General features: G+C 44.0%; 1 protein-coding gene across 4 annotated transcripts in view; it reads left to right on the forward strand.

The window, feature by feature from the left end:
* The window catches only part of STXBP5L (syntaxin binding protein 5L), a 182,396-nt gene that overhangs the window by 55,090 nt on the left and 106,927 nt on the right, over nt 1–20,379 (forward strand). For 2 of the 4 annotated variants that reach the window (XM_053302765.1, XM_053302766.1), the window contains exons 4-7: nt 1,537–1,637; nt 8,218–8,352; nt 13,840–13,903; nt 15,877–15,960. In XM_053302765.1, the coding sequence (XP_053158740.1) occupies nt 1,537–1,637; nt 8,218–8,352; nt 13,840–13,903; nt 15,877–15,960 (384 nt within the window). Of the gene's footprint in view, nt 1–1,536; nt 1,638–6,139; nt 6,257–8,217; nt 8,353–13,839; nt 13,904–15,876; nt 15,961–20,379 lie in introns of those variants that run through there. The other 2 variants (XM_053302768.1, XM_053302767.1) reach the window with 2 other exon arrangements.

The following is a 20,379-nucleotide window of genomic DNA, read 5'->3' on the forward strand; positions in this document are numbered from 1 at the left end:
TTGGGGCTGGCTTCCAAGGGCATGCCACACTCTTCTGCACCTGATGGCTCTATTCATGTTTACTCAGATGTAAGCCTCACAGCTTTTCATGGGACTTCCTTCCAAGAAGGAAGGAAGCAGAATCATGGGTTTTGGGGAAAGAAGTAGGACTATTCATCAATTCAGATGGAAATTTCTTTCTTTCTATTGTTCAATTTGTATACCGCCTTTCATTAAAACAATTTCAAGTCGGTTTATATAGAAAAATAAAAACAAGACTATAAAAATTGCACAATTAAAATATTAAGCTAAAAAATAAAAACAGAGATCTAACTAAAAAGGTTAAAAAATATATGCATAAAATAACCATACAAAATACAAAGAAGCATTTTAAAACATTGTTCTCATCCCAACTGCCCCAACTGCAGCAACTCAGATGACACAAAGACAAGCCTCAAAAGTTTAAAGTATGCCTGTATGGAAACTGCTGAAGATATGTCTCTGATGGAGGGAGTATCATAGTATAGCATTGGAAGGTTCTATTGCAAATACACATTTCATCCCATTCAGCAAAGAAATGAAGAAGTTATGGGGTGGGGTGGCTTCAAACTTTAACGTATGCATGCACAGAAATGCCCACACCTACTTGCCTACAATTTGCTTAGCATCATGACCTCCCAAGAAACTAACATGCCTACAACCTTTGTACAATTCTGACAATAAATAACAAACTTAGGAGGAGAAACCTCAAAATTTAAGGGCTACCTTTACATAAATCTTCAATTACAGCCTGAAAGTATAATGCCCTCAGAGGGGTCTACCATACAGGTTTTTTTAGCCCATTATATCAAGAAATAAAAGTGATAAGCATTTTAGTGATTTATTTAGTCTAGAGAATCATTTCCGTACTGAAGATTTTGTGCTACATCGCTCATTCTTTCCTTCACCCAGTAATCAAAAAAGTACGAAAGTGGCAATTTAATCTTAACAAATTAAAAAGGACAAATTGGTGTTCTGTATAGCACAATGTAGGCAGGTTTACTCATAAGTAAATTCCTACTTATGATCAGTGGGGCTTACTCCTAGGGAAGCATGCACTGGATTGCAGCCTAGTCCATTAAAGGGAATCATTCAGGAGGGAGAAAAAGAAAAATAATTGAGCATCAGCAGCAATGCTCAGAGAACCAGGAGACACTTGAAACCATATCAATCATTGTTTCTTGCATTCCAAGTTCTCTGAAAGTCTTGGCAGAAAGTGGGGAGGAATACTGCAGAATTGGTCAACTATAAGTGTGCATCAACAGAATTTAAATAATAATTAAAAAGATGGTCTCAGTGGGGAGGCTGAGATGGGGGTGGTTACAGAAACATAACTTCATCAAAACTGGCAAAAAGAGAAACTGAGTATCTTTCGGGTGGACAGAAATATTGTCACAAACAGCAGGGCCTCAGTAGTTCAAAGCAAATTTCTTAAAACTGTTAGGGTAGCCATTTTTCATTAGTGTCTATAACCTCAACGTAACATTTCAGCTTGCTTGATTTCTGTCACTTCAATAGGGTGCTTTGGTCAGTGCAAGTTCAGATGACATGCTCCATTTGTGGAATCTAAGACAGAAACGGCCAGCAATTCTTCATTCTCTGAAATTTAACCGAGAACGGTAAGGCATGATGAAAACCAGTTTTAATTAATCCCATTTATTTTGCATCTCTTAAAACCTGCTGAACTGTCTTTATGAAAATAATCTTATAGCAGTTATTGTACAGAACTGAAACACAGAGTTTGAAGTGACTCCTGCTCCTTCTTCCTTCCATTTCTCTTTGTCACCATATGGCAGATTAGAAAAGGGGGGCTGAGCAGTCCTCCTTATACAGTTTGTACACAGGGGTGTAACTATAATAGGGCAAGGGGAGACTGTTTTCTGGGGGTCCACTGCCTCGGGGCTTCCCCAGAGGCAAGTCACATGACTCACTCCCCCAGCTGCGCACCTGCCCGGGCTTCCTTCAGTTATATTCATCTTCCAAAATTGATGTGAGTGTTAAGACCTGGAGCTACCAGAACAGCATGTCTTTCTCTAGTACCATTAAATGACTTGCATTGTCCAGAATTGACAAAACCTTTAAAAAAATAATTTAGGATGATGTTTTATTGTGGCACATAGGAGATTATTTTATTTTATTTATACACACACACACACACACACACACACACACACACACACACACACACACACCACTATGTTATTTGTTACCACTATTCAGCCTCATTTATGATTTCTTTACTTCATGAGCTGAGCTTCAGTGTGTGTGGGGGGGGCATTTTAAAATCTTGTCTCTGGGCCCACTCCAACCTTGCTACGCCCCTGTTTGTACAGGTTTCTATAATTTCATCACAGTTGCCATGGCAAGAGCTCAGGCAACCTCTGGCAAGTGAGCCCAAGTCTACCTTGAAACCTTAGGGCTGGGTGCCAGATCCCACTTCTTCCCAAGGCCCAGCGTTCAGATGATGCCTGGAGTTTATTTTGACATTATAGTTCTGAGGACTCTGTACGCCCCAGAAGTGAAATACCAAAACAAGTTCCATCCTCCTTTTGCTGAGCTGGATATGGAGGGCAGTAGCTTCTTGGCTTGCTTCTGTGCTCATCTAGCACTCTAAGTGCCTGACAAGAGCAGACCTAAAGAAGCTTCAGCCTTCCCTTTCTGACTGAACTAGTAAGTGTGTGTGTCAGGTGGGGCAGGGCTTATTGACTTGGCTGTGTGCTTCTGTGGCAGAGCCTGTGGGGGCAATCTCTGTTCTCCTCTAACTCATAAGGACATAAGAACAGCCCTGCTGGATCAGGCCCAAGGCCCATCTAGTCTAGCATCCTGTTTTGCACAGTGGCCCGCCAACTCCAGATTAGGAGTTGTGGAAGGAGAGCAGCACAAGTTTAAGTATGTTTGGAAATGTTCCATTGTATTAAATGGAACTTACTCCCAGGTAAGTGTGGATAGGATTGCTATATACATTTACACAGGAGTAGACCCCATTGAACATAGTGGAAATTACTTCTGAGTAAATGTACAGGAGCGAGCAATGTCCTGGCAACCACAAATTTTGATTTGGCTAATAAGGCCAGCCAAAATCTATAGACCTCTGAGTTTGTACTGTGGTACCTAATAGGGTTCAAATCCCTACCCGTATGTTTCCCAGACTATAGAAAACACCTATATCGGGCATCAGAGATATAGGAAGATGCTGAAAGGCATCATCTCATACTGCGTGGAGGATGGCAATGGTAAACCCCTCCTGTAAACCAAAAGACAACCACAGAGCTCTGTGGGTGCCAGGAGTCGACAGCAACTTGAAGGCACACTTTACCTTTACCTTACCTGGGTCTTGAAAAAGACCTAACAGCTAAATTAGACAACTAAATTAGAAGATGCACGCACATTTTCTTTGACTGAAAGGGGAAATAGATTGTAGTAGTAGTAGTAAAAGGCTCTGTTTTCCATCTGGCTCACTACTGTGTGCCGGAGAAGAGGGCACCTCCTCCCCTGAGTATAAAAAAGTGAGTCAGCTGCAAAACCATAAGTTTAAACTCCCAGCATTTGGAACTGATTCACCCCGTAATGCAGTGGGAAGGAGGCACCCTGTACTGGTGTGCATGGAACCGGCATCTGCCGGTTCGAAGGCGTGGGGACTTTAAGGACCAGGGAGGGTGTACTTACGCCACCCCCACATGTTTCCCCCGCTGGCACTCTCTTAAAAAATAGTCTGGCGGGGTGGCAGCATACCTCCCTGCTGCCCTGTTGCCTCCTTGAACTGGAATTGACTGGAAGTACCCGGCATGTGCACACACGTCGAACACATGCACACGCACATCATGCTCGCTCACATGACATGCATGCTCGATGTGTGCATGCGTGCTGGGTACTTCTGGTCTGAGGAGGCAATTGGGTGGCAGGGAGGTACGCTGCTGCCCCGCCGGACTGTTTTTAAAGAGAACGCCAGTGGGGGAAATGTGGCCGGGTGAGGGGGGGAGTGCACCCTGCCCAGTCCTTAAAATTATCCCCCCACCCCGGGCCTTTGAACTGGCTCAACTGCCAGTCTTTCAAACCTGTTTGGAGGCCCGCAAAAGGACCTCCAAACAGGTTTTTGCACATTTCTAGTGCCCTGTTCCCAATGCATAAAAACATGTTCCCAGTGAATTATCCCAAGGCTTAAGTTCCCGATGCATAAAGCCAGGAGTTTTCAAACAGCTGTGTTTGATGTGTGCATGCATGCTGGTACTTCTGGTCACTTCTGGTCTAAGGAGTTTGAACAGCTTTTGCAGCTGACTTGCTTCTACATGCCACAGGAAGGTAGCATCTCTTTCCTGATGCATTGTGGGGTAAATCAGCACAACACACCAGCCTGCAGCACATCAGATGGGAAACACTGCTCTACCTGTAATGTTCTGTCCTGTATTGCTTTGTCAGCTTCAAACAGCCCTTATCTGCTCCTTTTGGTTGGAGCCTACAATGTTGCTTTTAAACCACAAAAAGAAGATGTCAGACTGTTGACATGTGTAACCTGTATACACCTGTATATTGTCTTGTTTGACTCCAAGATTTGCATAGGGAGAGAAAGGAGAAGGCAGTGATTCCTTCACCCACTAAGTGCTTCTAAAAAAACAAAAACTGAGTGAATCAGTCTGCTTTTGACAATCAGTCTACTTTGACTAGTCAGGATCTCACTGCAAAAGTCTTGTTGGCAATGGTGTTTTCTTATTTTACTTGAATTTCTTCTGGGTGCCTTTCTATGAAACACCAATTAGCAATTACAATTTTTGATGGCATTGTCGTTCAGGTGCCCAAAATTATACTGTAACCCACTAAGGACTGGTTACACAAATCTCCACTATTACTCACTTTTCTAAAGTCACACATTTTCAGTATATTTTGAAAGTGTAGTGTGTATCTGTTAGTAAGGGCATGTGTATACAGGTGGACATTGGGGGTTCCATTCTCCGCTACTACCGCAGATACCAAAACCGCGGATACTGAGGCATTAAGTAACCTGGCTAGAGAGCAGGAGGCTGTTGGTTCGAATTCCCGCTGGTGTGTTTCCCAGAATATGGGAAACTCCTATATCAGGCAGCAGCGATATAGGAAGGTGCTGAAAGGCATCATCTCATATTGCTTGGGAAATGGCAATGGTAAACCTCTCCTGTATTCTACCAAATAAAATCCCATGGCTGTGTGGTTGCCAGGAGTTGACACCGGCTTGATGGCACAACTTTATCTCTTTTTAAATTTCTGCATTGGTTTCCAGTGGTTCCAGTACACTAAAAGCATCCTAGATACACTAAATACACTAGATACCAGTACACTAAAAGCAGCCTTCCCAAGGTGCAGTATCTTTTTTTTTTTTTTTTAAGTATAAAAACATTACTGAATCTTGGAGCATTCCTGGAAAGGTGGCACCCACTGGCAGGCAAGAAGCCAAATAAAATGATTTATGATTGTCCTTGAGAATAGTCAATCCACATATAGTACTAAAAATAAAAGCAAAAAGCAGACACCAGTAACAGGAATTTGATATTTAAATAGTTAACATAAATTCCAATACATTCAAATTTATATTTCAGCCTCAAAGCACTTAATTAAGACAAATATTTCACAATAAAAATGAAACAATTTTATGTATTTGCTTAATTCATTCTCAACTGTAACCACGTTTGCACATTTATCCACAATAATATTTTCCTACCCCATTGTTCATTAAGCTTCCTGGGGGTAGGGACCTGTCTTTTGTTGTCTATACAAGTCTATAAAGTGCCATGTATCTGATGGCACTGTATTAGCAATTGCAACAATAATGAGCAGCAGCTAAAAGGTTGCATCAAGTAAACACTCACAATGTCTGGCTGAATAAAAGTGTATTTACTGCCCCCACCCCAGTACAATAGGAGCGTGCCTACTAATGGATGAGACACCCCCCAAAAACATCTTCCTGTGTATTATGCAACCTACAGAAATGTCAAAGGTAGAGTGAAACAAGAGGCAAACCTTGAGAATCTTCCAGGCAAGAAACTTTGTCCTTCTCTGAGGGCTCTGTTTATGCACAACTAATTCATTGCCTTGGTAACCAAAGTCAGAATGTGCAGAAAATGGGTTGTGTGGGAGGGAGCCTAATGGAGGCACAGAAGCTCATCATCATTGTTGAGCTTCAGAGAAGACCTTGTCCAGATTAATGAAAACATCAAAAAGAATGTGTGGCACGAACTGCTGAAAAATTAGAGACAAGTGAGCACGGAATGTAGGGTGCCATTATGTATTTTCATATGCGGCAAATTCCTGCCCAGCTCTGGGGGCGGAAGGGATGCGGGGAGACAGATACAGAATTGGGTGTGGATCATAGTTTCACAAAGTAAAACTGGCTACCTCACCAGTTGCTGAGTTGTGCACAATGTTGCAAAATGGATCAACAGATGTTATTGTATATTCTATGGTGTTTTATTTGCTCTAAATATATATTCATAGTTGTAAAAACAAGCATTGTCTAAGGAAAAGAACTGCAATGCATGGGAGAAAAAAAGGAATTAAAGATTCATCATACTTACTAAGTTAAAGCAGTTGGGGGACTCCATCAGAAGCAGAAGTTGATGAAAGATATGATTGGTTGGAGGTTAAAGGAGACAACTAGAGGTATACAGCTGGGCCAATGATAGTTGGAAGAGAGTTGGTCAGTTAGAAGAGAGTTGGACTTGGAAGTAACTGAAGGAGGAAAAGGCTGCCTGAATAATCATCTGGTAAAAGTGGTTTCATTAGGTTAGGAGTTATATATTTCTTTTCAATAATCCTTGGTTTATATTAGTTTAATAACTTGGTTTAATAACTTGGTATATATGGTTACTGTTAAAAATAAAGTTCAAGGGTTGCCATCTGTTGATCCATTTTGCAGCATTGTGCACAACTCAGCAACTCAGTTGTAGTGCAACTGGAGGGCCCGTGCGAGCCCTCCAGAGCTCATGCCCAGCCAGTGTTTGCTGGCTGAATTCATTTAGAGGAGATCAACAAACATGGGCTGGGAATGAACTCCGGAGGGTTTGCATGGCCCTTCCATGGCTCACGGCCAGGTTCTTTGAACCTGTCTGCTCAATGGTGGCTCCGCCCCTGCTAACCACCTGACCATGGAAGTGCCTGCTATCATGATTACAGCATTCAGCTCTTCAGACAGACTCTGTTGGAATTGATTGATTGATTGATTGATTGATTGTTACATTTATCTACCGCCTTTCTTTAAAACAGTCCCAAGGCGGTTTACAGCAAAATTTAAAAACAAGATGGTAAACAAGTCACAATTAAAATATTAAGTGAAAAATATTAAACAAATCTGATTAAAAATTTAAAATGAAAGCATAAAAGCAATACAGAGTACAAAGAGCAGCAGCAGAGAATCAAATAAATGCCTGGGCAAAAAGCCAAGATTCTACACTCTTTATAAAAGCTGTGATGGAGACCGAGGAGCGAATAGCCACTGGGAGAGCATTCTGGAGTCTGGGGGCAGCAACAGAGAAGGCCCTGTCCTGCGTGCACAACAACCGAGCCTCCCTCATTGTCGGCACCTGGAGCAGAGCCCCATCAGATGATCTCGTCAAGCAGGCAGTAACCCTTGGGAGCAGGTGGTCCCTCAGGTATCCTGGGCCCAAACCGTTAAGGACTTTAAAGGTCAAACCCATCACCTTGAATTGGACCCAGAAACAAACTGGTAGCCAGTGCAGCTCTTTCAAAATGGTTGTGATGTGCTCCCACCGGGCAGCTCCAGATAAAACCCTAGCTGCCGCATTTTGCACTAGCTGCTGTTTCCGGATATTATTCAAGAGCATAATGAGCAGCATGGGGGAGAAGATGAATGATGTGCCAGGGAGGGACTTCCAGCGTGTTTTCGGAGGCTCTACACGAGTACAGCTTATGTTTCAATAACATCTGGATGGGGCTTGTGACTTGCCACAAACTAGAAGTGGAAGCTTCTCATTTCCTCTCCTCATGATTGAAGAGTTTGGAAGGAGAGAAAGACATGCATGAGTCAAAAGCTGAACACATGGTTTGCAAACCATGGTTTTCTATTACATCTGGACACAGCTTCAGTTTTTCCTGTGCTTACTGACAAAGTCCCAGTTTAGTAACTATTACCCAGTAGTTTGTATGCATGTGTAAACTTGAAGAAGTGACAGCTGTTATATTTTTATGATTTTATTGTATTTGTTCCCAATACAGGATCACCTTCTGTCATCTGCCGTTCCAAAGCAAATGGCTCTATGTTGGAACAGAGAGGGGAAATACTCACATTGTAAATATTGAGTCCTTCGTACTTTCTGGATATGTTATCATGTGGAACAAGGCAATAGAACTGTAAGTTTTGAGTTGTTCATCGTCTCTGTGTTGTTGATTTTTTAGGGTCTTTTAAAATTAGAAACAGTCACTATATTTATCTCTTGCTCATTATTTAAATAATTCTCACGCTGATCCAGAGTGAGGTAGTTAAGTTTTAAAAAGGTACTTCTGTGAGACTTCTGTAGTTACACCACAGTTTGAATGGGGATGTGTGTTCATGTGCTGGGCAATGCAGTGCAGACAGACAGCATTCTTACTCCATGATTTGTCTTGCAGTCTTATTTCTGCAAAGAAAGTCTGTTCTTTGCAGAGACAGAGTATAATCATTTTGAAGTGTTGGTGGGTATTTTAATCCTCTGAAAGCATATGGAAACAGACTATAATTAAATGATTTATATTGTTATAAGTACAGAACAAAATAAAATAACCACTAATTCTAAGAGGTGTAATTCTTATTAGGACATTTCTCCTTCTGTACAAAGTGATACAGATAGACTTTGCTCAAGGAAGAATTGCATGTCCTGTCCAAATTAACACAAACACACATGGCTACAATGCTCAATGCAGTTAAGTGCCATTGAACTTCAAGGGACCTACTTCTGAGAAACATGTTTAGGATTGTGCTGAAATTCTTAAAAATCAGATTTCTCCTTTCTTGTTAACAAAGATATTTTGACCTTGCAAAAACAGAATTTTTACACCTGTAAAGAAAGGTGTTCCCCCAGCACAGTGTTTTTCAACTGCTGGTCAGCAGACCGATGCCAGTCCGCGAGGCATCACTAATAAAAATCACCACCCCCAAAAACCAATTTTGAGCTGGCGGAGGCTGCTGCTGGGAGTTCTCTGAAGCTTATTTCCAGGCAGCCCTCACTGCTTGATAATGCTCATTTTGAGGTAGGGAAATGAACATTATCCAGCAGCAAGGGCTGCCTGCCTAGAAATGAGCTCTGGAAAGCTTGCCTGAGCTCCATGGACCCTGGGGCCCTGCCCCCTTTGCACATGACATCACTGGGGGAAGGGGTGGCGGCGATGGGGGTGACCCCTTTACTAACTGCTGGTCCGGAAACGGCGCATGAAGAATGTACTGGTCCATGACTCTAAAATAGTTGAGAAACACTGCCCCAGCATATTCCAGTGTAAAATGTAGAACATTCAGCTACTTTAAGTGGCAAGATTGTTTATGCAAGGTTTGGTATCTGTACAATTATAAGCCTCAAAATTCTGTTGCTTATAATGATGACATCTGTTGAGCTAATAACTTGAAACTTGGCATTCATGATCTACTGGACAAGGTCTACAAATGTGCCTAATTTCAAAGTGATACAATAAAAATAGCCATTAAAAAGTGCTGAAAATTGACAAATTGACCCCCTTTTTGCTCAGATTTTACCCAGGTGTATCATATATGTCTTTTAAATATGGTGGAAATGACTGATGTACTCTGTTTAGGCTTGTCTAGGAAGAGTGTATTTTAGTGGTTTGGTAAAGTTTTGAACAGTGATTCAAAAGGTTTTACGGTTTCCCTGCCCCTTTTACGCCTGTGGCTAGCAATTGCTGGCAAAGTTATTCAGAGCATGGCCAGTTTGACAATGAAGCCAGAATGCACATTTGCTAGGACTATGACATTGTCAGGAGAAGCTAACTAGTGGCGTGGTGTAGTGGTTAGAGTGCTGGACTAGGACCGGGGAGACCCAAGTTCAAATCCCCATTCAGCCATGAGACTTGCTGGGTGACTCTGGGCCAGTCACTTCTCTCTCAGTCTAACCTACTTCACAGGGTTGTTGTGAGGAGAAACTCAAGTATGTAGTACACCGCTCTGGGCTCCTTGGAGGAACAGGGGGATATAAAAATGTTTTTTTTAAAAAATGCAGTTCCTATTCCATTAGTTATGGAACGTGAGCTCTCAGGAAAAGGGCAGGACATGCTGACACACAGAGATACATGTGTATGCAGAGAGAGAGAGAGAGAGAGAGAGAGAGAGAGAGAGAGAGATGGTTGGGCATGCACACAAAAACACAGACGCTTGTGCACACACATAGTTAACTATGTAGATGCATACAAGTCAAAAGAAAAAAGGATATTTTGGCTCAATTTGTTATCTGTACGCAAGGGCTTACTTCTGAGTACACCTGCTCAGGATTTCAGCATCCCTCCCCCCCCCATCCTCTCTCCATTCGTAAACTGTCAGACAGAGAGTGCTTTCTTCAGCCCTCACAGCTGTTTCCTCAGTGTCCTCCTGCCCATCCCCCACTGTCAGAATGCTAACAGGAAAAGTGCCCTCAACTTCTGCGATAAGAAAGGTCCCATTGTCTTCAATGGAGTGGACCACTTTAAGTACACCTATTTTATAAAGCAAAACACTGAGGTAATCTCAGATACATTTAGCCCATTTGTGGACTATTCACAAAATGCGGTTTGTCCCACAGTTCCCAGCTCACTAACTTCCCTCTCCTACCCCTTGGACTTTGAGGCAGGGGGTGGGTCTCTGATTTAAAGTAAAGGTAAAGTGTGCCGTGAAGTCGATTTCGACTCCTGGTGCCCACAGAGCCCTGTGGTTGTCTTTGGTAGAATACAGGAGGGGTTTACCTTTGCCTCCTCCCACACAGTATGAGATGATGACTTTCAGCATCTTCCTTTATCACTGCTGCCTGATATAGTACCAGCAGGGATTCAAACCGGCAACCTTCAGCTTGTTAGTCAAGCATTCCCCCGCTGCGCCACTTGTGGGTCCCTGATTTACAGTGGAAAAATTTCATAGGTGCAGTGCTGTGCTTTTCCCAGCATGGAAGTTTGGGGGTGGGGCCTTAAAGACTAACAGACCACAAGCATACCTCCATCCTGGAAGTTGCACATGGAGTACTGGAAAGTGTAGACCTTCCTAGCATCTTCCCCACAGATTTATATGGGGTAAGTGCTGAGAAGGACTACACTTCCCAGCATTCTGTGTGCACCTTCCAAGCTACTGTGTACAGATGGTAGTGTATGACAACGATATAATGCAGAATATACTACAACTGTTTAAGAAATATGTATGATGTAATGCAGTTCACTGGCTGCATTCACACGTAATGCGTAACTACAGGTAGGGGTGTGCACAGAACCGTCACACTGCTGTCCGGCACTGGGGTGGGGGGTAGCTTTAAGAGCGGCGGGAGGGTTTACTTACCCCTCCCGCTGCTTTCCCGCTCTGGCGCAGTAATCTTCAGAGTAATTGGGGCAGCAGGATACCTCCCTGCCGCCCCTTCCCCGCTGCTGCTCTGCAAACCTCCCAGGAGTGCTTTGCGTGTGCACGCTTCACGTCTCTGACCTCCTGGGAGGTTTGCAGAGCAGCGGTGGGGAAGGGGCGGCAGGGAGGTATCCTGCTGCCCCAATTACTCTGAAGATTACGGCGCCAGAGCGGGAAAGCAGCGGGAGGGGTAAGTAAACCCTCCCACCGCTCTTAAAGCTACCCCCCCCACCCCCGAACCGAACCACCAAGGTCCGGACCGGTCCAGGCCCATCCCTAACTACAGGTCCGATGGTTCCACTCCCCACCCCACTCACCTGTCTGAATGCGGACGTCATGGAGAGCACTCTCTCTGTAGTCAGTGAGACTGTAGAGAGGAGGGGGAACTGGCTGTGTGGGCTTCCTGCTGGCATGAAGGACAGCCTGCACAGCCAGTCAAGGCTGGAGGGAGAGAGGAGCTTCTTCCCTCAACTGTGGTCACAGTGAACACAGCCTGCGGTTCTGAATTTGAACTACATGCAGACTGCGTGAAACCTTGGGCTGGGCTATGAGACTCTCTACAACCTGAGGGTTCAGACTGGAGTTTAAAAATCCAAACCCAGGTGGGTCGCCTCGCAGAACCGGTGTTGCACGCATTCAGTAGGAGTGTGCATGGTTTTGGTCCGGCGGTCCGGATGTGTGGGGGCCTGTAACTTTAAGCGGAGGGTGGTAGTTCTCCCCCCCCCCGCCGCACTTCCCCCTCGGGCGCTGTTCCTTTGAAGAATCTTCTAGGGGTGGCAGAGTTCCTCCCTGCCGCCCCTGGCCCCGTTGTTCCTTAAAGTCCAAAAGAGACGAGTGCTAGTGGCGCATACGTCACGGCGCGTGGCAGCGTCAGAGATGAGCGCGCGTGCTGCGCACGGCGCGTGCGCGCCGCTAGCACTCGTCTCTTTTGGACTTTAAGGAACGACGACGGGGGCAGGGGCGGCAGGGAGGAACTCTGCCGCCCCAAGAAGATTCTTCGAAGGAACAGCGCTGGAGGGGGAAGCGCGGCGGGGGGCGGGGTAAGTACTACCACCCCCCGCTTAAAGTTACAGTCCCCCCGTGCCGGACCGGGGGGGACTAGGGACCATGCACACCCCTAGCATTCAGACAAGCAAAACAAGCTCTGCCCCCTTAAACTCCCGTTCCACGTTATGTGCTAATGTGGCCACTGTCTCTTTAGAATCAGGTCTAAATGTTACATTGGAGAGGGTATTGGATTGCCAGTACAGCCAGTTGGGGATGTGCACAAAACTGTTTTGCCCGGTTTGGTTTGAGTCTGAACTGGACTTGAACCAAACTGGGCATTTCTCTTGACATAAATGAGCAACTTTCTTCTACATTAAGGCCCTGTGATGTGTGGCGCAGGGGATGTTTCTCACACACCATCTGCTAGTTTTCATCTACCAGAGACATGCTGTACATAAATTATCAATCATTTTGCACTTGCTCTCCAGTGAGCAAGTACTGCTCTCTTGTTGAGCAACAGGATCATATTCTCTAGCTGAACTTGAGATATTATCTACAAACTGACACTATGTTTGGTGTCACTGGACACTGAGTTTGGTCAGGCTACACAATTTTTAATTTTCCACCTCTATGTCCCTGTTTTCATGGAATTCCTCTATAGGCATGCTTCTTTTACTGCCACAGTGCATTGTGCTGAAGTATTCATTTAGCTATCCACCATGACCTCTATGGTTCTTAGATAATCAGAGCCACTGCAGATCAGTGTATGTGTGAATTTAGGACATTTTGCCCCATTTCATGTCACTTAATACTCACTTTCATTGAATCTCAGAGCAATTTTACAGTCTTTTTGGTTTTTTTCATTTTAAATATTTGTTTTTTACCATCTTGAATAATTTGATGTCATCAATATGTTTAATTATTGTTCACCCCTAACTCCAGACCACTTATGAATAGCATCAGTCCCTCAGTGACGAGTTTGGAAACATGTCCTCAGTGACATATTTCCAATTTTGCAGAGACTTTCTAGAGCGCAGGGAGTACTTCAAAGTCTAAAGGCTTTTGTGCAACTGCATTCACGCAGGGGGATGGGAGAATTGTGTGAGGGCTCCCTGCATACCCACTCAACCCCTCAAAGCATGAGTCAAGATGTCAGCCAGTACATCTGAGTGAACCCTACAGGACTAGGGACTATTTCTCTAATTTATTTTTCCTTCCACTAATTCTAACTTACATGACATTCAAGATAAACATCTATTTTATTCCATTTTTATTCCAATTTTGATTTGCAGGTCTACAAAGACTCACCCTGGGCCCGTTGTGCATCTAAGTGATAGCCCAAGAGATGAAGGGAAAGTGAGTAAGAGGAACTTAAGTATTCTCAGCATTTTTGTTTTAGCCGCTTTGCCCTTTCATTCTATCATTTAATTGGGCAACTCAAATATTAAAAAATGCCTTTTGTTAAAAAAAAAAAACAACACCCCACAACCCACCCCTCTGAACATCCACATTAATGTTGCATGTGCTGAAAATTGTTTCATATGCAAAACAATAATGTTTTCCAGTCTCCCCTTCCCTCTGCAGCTCATTGTGCCTCCTGAAACTATGTCCCTGAGGGCTTTGGGGCCTTCAAGGACATATTTTTGGGAGGCACAGTGGACTGTAGAGCGAAGGGGAGATTGGTAAAAATTGCCGTACTCCTCTGTGTACATGAAATGGTTTTTTGGCAAGTGCATTATTGATCTGGATGTCAGCCACTGCATACAACACATTATTAAATAGTATAAACAGCACAATTAGCCTCAGTCTTCTGAGACAAAATTCAATTTTGTTTAAATAGAAGCTTTTCTTGAATTATAATGAGCAAGTACAGCAAATGAATTTTATTATGTGTATTTGATAATTAGGCTGTTAGTTGATCTTTTTAATAAATTGATATTCTTGTGTTTAATGAACTAGCTCCCTAATAATAAATCAATATTATCGTATGCCCCAATACAAATTTTAGTTTTAAATTATAAATACAATTCACAATTTAACAGGGTTGTCATGAACCCAGATCCAGGAACACCCTCTTCTCCACCTGGAGAGTTCAGGGGATGAGACAGGGTAGTGAGAACCAATGATCCAGACCCCAGGTTACTTCCACCCCAGGAGACTCCCCACCATGGAAGAACTGGAGGAACTCAATTCATCCACTGCCTGAGTACAGAGCCCTGCTTTCATTCTCCGACTTGGCGGAATCCTCTGAGAACTTACCAATATTAGCAGTGGCCCCACAGCATAATCAGAACTAGCCTTACAAAATCGGGCAAGATCTATCTGGGAGTTCCCAGTGCCTTCCAGCACATTGTTTGTACCAGGAAGCATTAGAAGCTGATTTCCTGTGCTTCTTGGCAATAATGGATGCTCTGTATGGGCATTCAGGTCAAAGATGAAGCCTCTGCCACCCCCATCAGGTCCTCCCCACCACCAGTGAAAGGGTGGATTGGTGGTGGGGAGAGAAGGCTGGCACTGGAGAGGGCAGGCAACAGCGGACTTACAAACTGGGCTCAAATGTTGGAGGAGTCTTGAGCTCAACTTGTGATGGGCTCACAGTTTTTTGGGCTTTAGCATCATCACTCATTAGTTTAGTGAATAAAGAGCCTAAATCTTGGTATGTTCCCCAGATTGAGACCAATAGCACTTGTACCCATATTTAGGCAAGATTGTTTCATCATATGAGATGCTAGCTATTGTCAAAGGTGACAATAATCCACCTTCTCAAAGTCTGTGCCATTTGCCTAGCATTTGGATTCATTGGGCCTGCATATATTTACTTATTTAAAAAGTATATATCTTTATATTTCATATTTATTATTATATGACAAAATGGAAAAAATGATCAGGCGATATATGGAGACAACTGCATTGATTCCTGTGACTGAAACAGTATTTGGTTCTCATTCTGGGTTAGGCAACCATAGCTCACCAACTGTTGTTGAACTACAGCTCCCATCATCCCCAGACTCAATCAATCAATCAATCAGTTGTGGCTGGGAGTGATGGAAATTGTAGTTAAACAACAGCTGGAGAGCCACAGTTGCCCATCCCTGTCTGGTTCCCTGTCTGGTTCATGTATTCTTCTTTGTAAGTACACTTCAGCTTATAAATGCCTTGACTGACTCATTTTCTTTTTAAGAAATATGTAAACTCAACTCGGGTGTGAAAAGTCAAAGAACATATTTAAAAGTATAATGTTACATATTTAAAAGTTTGTTAAAGAAATATTTGAAATAAATGTTAGATCTGAGAACCTGATTATGTCTGGGTTTCTCCCCCGCCCCCAGCTGTTGATAGGCTATGAAAATGGAACTGTAGTACTCTGGGACTTAAGATCAAAAAGAGCAGATTTAAGACTATACTATGATGAGGTAAGTTGTTTCAGTTTCCTTAAAAGCATAACCCAGTGTGCTGAATGTCTTGAAAACTACTTCTGCTATTAAAACTGGACTGTTGCGCCCAGACCCAAGGAGACATGGAGACATTACTGTGGTGTAATTGGTCACTTTTATTGAGGCTTAATTTTCTTGTGCCTACAAGGTATATTGGCTGGGATTGGCCCTCCTCCCCTAGCAGGCAGGCCACAGTCGTGGCCGCCATCGCCTATGACCATGGCGATAGCACCTTGGCTCCAGGCGGCTCCTCCGCTCTAAAGTGTGGAGCGCCCTTCTTCACTGACCTAAGGTCAGGTGTCCGATAGCAAACGCCACCCCTCCAATGCTATACAGCCATACGGAAAGGATGTCGCCTGCGAAGAGGTAGGAGTTAAGCAGCATCCCTGATCTGTCAAGCCTCAAGGGATCCGCCCCCTCCTTGATGTATAAAGCATACCTAAGGTGCCACACCCAGCGTGCTGAATATCTTGAAAACTACTTCTGCTATTAAAACTGGACTAGTTTTTACAATGTACACAACTACCATTTCCTACACCAAACACAAAAATGAGTCTTGTGGCACCTTAAGGCCTAATATATTGATTGAGGCATACACTTTTCATGGGCTAGAGCCCACTTCAGATGCATGAAGTGTAAACTCAGCCGATAGATGAGTAAGAGGGGGAAAGTGGTAAAGGTTTGGGCTGTTACATTATATTGCATTCAAGAGGCTATTGCATTCAAGAGGCCTAACGTGTAACAAGTCTATTCAAGGCTCAAATGTATACAATATAAGCATAATGATTATTTACAATAGCAGTAATTAGTGATAACAATCTCTTAGCTTAGCTTTGCTTTCTTTAGTTTTGTGTCTGCTTTTATTACAACCAGTATGGCAAAGCAGATAATGAGGCTGTTCTCACGAGCAACCAAGACCAGGCTAAGGCAACCAAGCCTGTGAGAAGCACTGGGATCCACGCAGATTCCAGTGGCGGCATGGCAGCAAACTTGCCTATGAAGCCTGTTGTTTAGCTGAGGTTAAGGATGCTAGTGCGCCATTAATTTGGACTAACTGCTCATGTGTGAGCACTGGCTGCTCCAAGCTGGCAATGGCACAGAACCAGGCTCCTAGCCTTCGCCAGGGGGATTCCACAGTGTACCATATCCTCACTGGGATATGCCTGGGACAGGGGCGTAGCCACCATTATGCAAAAGGATTCAAAGAACCCAGGCCACCAATGGTAGGAGCTGCTGAAGAAGCCCCTGGAGGGGCGTGGCTCGGGCTCCGGAAGAGCCCTGAATGAACGCCCCTGCCCCTGCCCCTTCCTGGGCTACCGGGAGCCAGAGAGCACTTGCTGATCTTTTTCAGGCAGTGTTTGCTGCCTGAAAGCGTCTGTTCCCCTTTCTCTCCCTCAGAGAGCTGCCTAAAAGCATCTATTCCCCTTTCTCTCTCTCAGAATAGATGCTTTCATTCAGCAAGTGCTGCCTGAAATGAAATGGAAGGGCTCACTCGGACTCTTCGGTCGGTCACAGATGTTGCACAAAGGGGGCGTGTCCTCAAGCTCCGAAGAGCCCGAGTGAGCCCTTCCCTTTCATTTCAGGCAGCACTTGCTGCCTGAAAGCATCTATTCTGAGGGAGAGAAAGGGGAATAGATGCTTCCAGGCAGCAAACACTGCCTGAAAAAGATCGGCAAGTGCTCTCTGGCTCCTGATAACTGGGGTGGGGGTGGGGCGCACGGACGTCAGCAGAGAGGCCGCCGGGTGGGGCTGGACCGAGGCCGCCGCTTGGCTGGCTCCGCGCCTGCCCTGGGATATCCGGGGACCGGGATGACGCATCCTGGCCTCTGTGCTGTCGGGGACGGCACCAGCACCATAAGACAATTGTCTGTGGGAGAGATAAGCTTTGCTAGGCTTCTTCCCCAGCTGCCCAGCTGCCCTCATGTTTGATCGTGAGAACGGTCTCAATGTGTTAGATTTGGCTGAGGGAGACCTGGGCTCAAATCCCTACTTAACTTGGAAGCTCGCATGGGCAAGCCTCTCTTTCTTGGCCTAATTTATTTCCTAGAGATACAATGAGACTACTGGGAACTTCAATCAATGCAGAATGTAGCTGCTAGGTTGTCGATTGGCACTAGAGATTGTGGTCATGTCACATCCTTGTTGTTTCATCTTTACTGGCTGCTGTTTTGTTTCCAGAGGCGATTCAAGGTGCTGGTATCGCTCCACCCTTAATGTGGGGGGCTCAAGTGACTATGAGTAGAATGCAGTTCATCAGTAAAAAAATGTATTCATCAATACATAATAATCCCCTACGCACTGGAAACTAGCATGTCAGAGAGAAGACGAGACTTGAACCCTTCACTCTGTCATACTGATTACTCAGGCACAGGAATGCCTGTATTATGGGTGAAGAGGTAAATTATATCATGTTATTTCACTCCATACCCCGCCACCCATCCTCCATGGCTTCTCAAAACTTTCCCTTCACAGTATTTATGCTAAAAGAGGCGTTTTAAAGCTCAGGATCACCTGCAGAACAGGCAGTGCTGAATCGCCTGTGTGAGTTGTTGGGGAAACGGCTAACTTATGAGAGCACATGTGAAATCTCAGCATCATGGTTGAGTGTTTTCTCCCCCTATATTTTCAGTAGGTGGTTTTGCTAACTAATCTGGAACTCATTATTCCTGTGGTTGTGACATGTCTAGCTGACAACACCCAACGGCAACAACCCCCTTTTCCGTTGGAACCCCAGAGATAAGAGAGGTGTGTGGAGGAAGTGGTAGACACACTGACATTCTCTATGGGATTGGAGCAAAAAAAAAAAAAAGCTGCTGGCCGGGGATGCCTTCCCACTTTTCCTGTTCTAGGCTAAAAAGCAAGGACTGCTTAAACTGTTTGCGTCATAGCAATGAAAACTTTGTCAGAATGGCTTATACTAGTCAGGGTTGAAAAATGAGAAAGAGATACGAGTGCAGACTTTAATATGGAATTATATGCAGAAGGGGGAAAGACAAAAGGATGAAACCTAGATCTCACACACCAACGCTTGCACAATTCTATAGGATGAACAATAGTGAATGGCTGTTACTTTCTCAGTTTGTGAGCTTCTCAAGCACATCTGGCTGGCAATCTGTAGAAACAGAATGCAGGACTAGATGGACGTTTGGCCTTTAGCCCTAATCATACTTACACACTAAAGTTGCTGCCCTATGCTCTCTTACTTAGGAATTGGCCCAATTGAACACATTGGGAAAGTAAACATGCATAGGATTTGATTGCAAGCGTACATATTTGTGTACTCACTGAGGGTGCTTCCATGCTAGCTATTTTCACTGGAATTTCTATCCTTTATCCACTCACTTTTTATGGAGCACCTTTTTATGGAGCACCTGGTCTGTTTCCAGACTGGTGGCGTAGTGTATTCTGCATTTCTCTTCTGTGCTTTTCAGACTTGATTTGTGGTGATGTTTTTGTAATAAAATGTAGTTGCAGCATGTCCTGTGTAGGTAGGCAAAGTGCTATTGGGGCTTTTCAGAGTGTTTTTACATTAACCACCACCTCTTGACATGTTTCACCAATGTATTGATTCCCTGTTCAGCATAGCCAGAGGACTAGTTCTGAATACCCTCACTGATTTTCCCTAATGTCAGAGGCTGACATCCAGACTAAGTTTATTTATTTATTATTTATTAAAAATATTTATACCCCGCCCCTCCAGTGCACTACTGCTTGGGGCGGCTCACAAGAATAAGATAGACACAGATACAATAAAAGTAATAAAATTTACTAATTTTTTAAAAGTCAGATTAAAAACCACAATTATTAGGTTCAAATTAAAACTGAAAATTATAAAAAGCGAAAGAAGCGGAAGAACCTACCAGATAAAACAAAACAATAAAAAGCCTTCTTAAAAAGGTGCGTTTTGAGATGTTTTTTAAAAACACTGAGGGAGGGAGCATGGCGAAGCTCTTCTGGGAGGGTGTTCCAAAGCCGAGGGGCCACAGCTGAAAAGGCTCTGTCCCTAGTCCCTACCAACCGGATCTCTGTTAGTGGGCAGGGCCTGGGATGATGAGGTCATGGGCAGGGCCTGGGATGATGAGCGGAGGGCCCTGGCAGATTCATATGGGCGAATGCGATCTGACAAAGTTACTTAAGTTACTCTAAAGAACTACTTAGTTTCAGTAGGACTGCTGTTAAATAATTCAGTCATGTCGTCAGCCATTATATTTTCTTGCAGGGTGATGGTGGTGAAGTTTTGATTATTTATTTCCTCTCATTTTAATTTTCTGTTAATAGCAAAAGAGCAATATTTTGCTGTTACAAAAAGAAAATAAATGAGAGAAAAAGTAATTTCTCCTTCTCTCTGGCAATAGATAGATAGATAGATACCGGAAAACCTTGGTATTCATTGGGGCT

The sequence above is a fragment of the Hemicordylus capensis genome, chromosome 2 (genome assembly GCF_027244095.1).
Source record: "Hemicordylus capensis ecotype Gifberg chromosome 2, rHemCap1.1.pri, whole genome shotgun sequence".
NCBI classification, from domain to species: Eukaryota; Metazoa; Chordata; class Lepidosauria; order Squamata; family Cordylidae; genus Hemicordylus; species Hemicordylus capensis.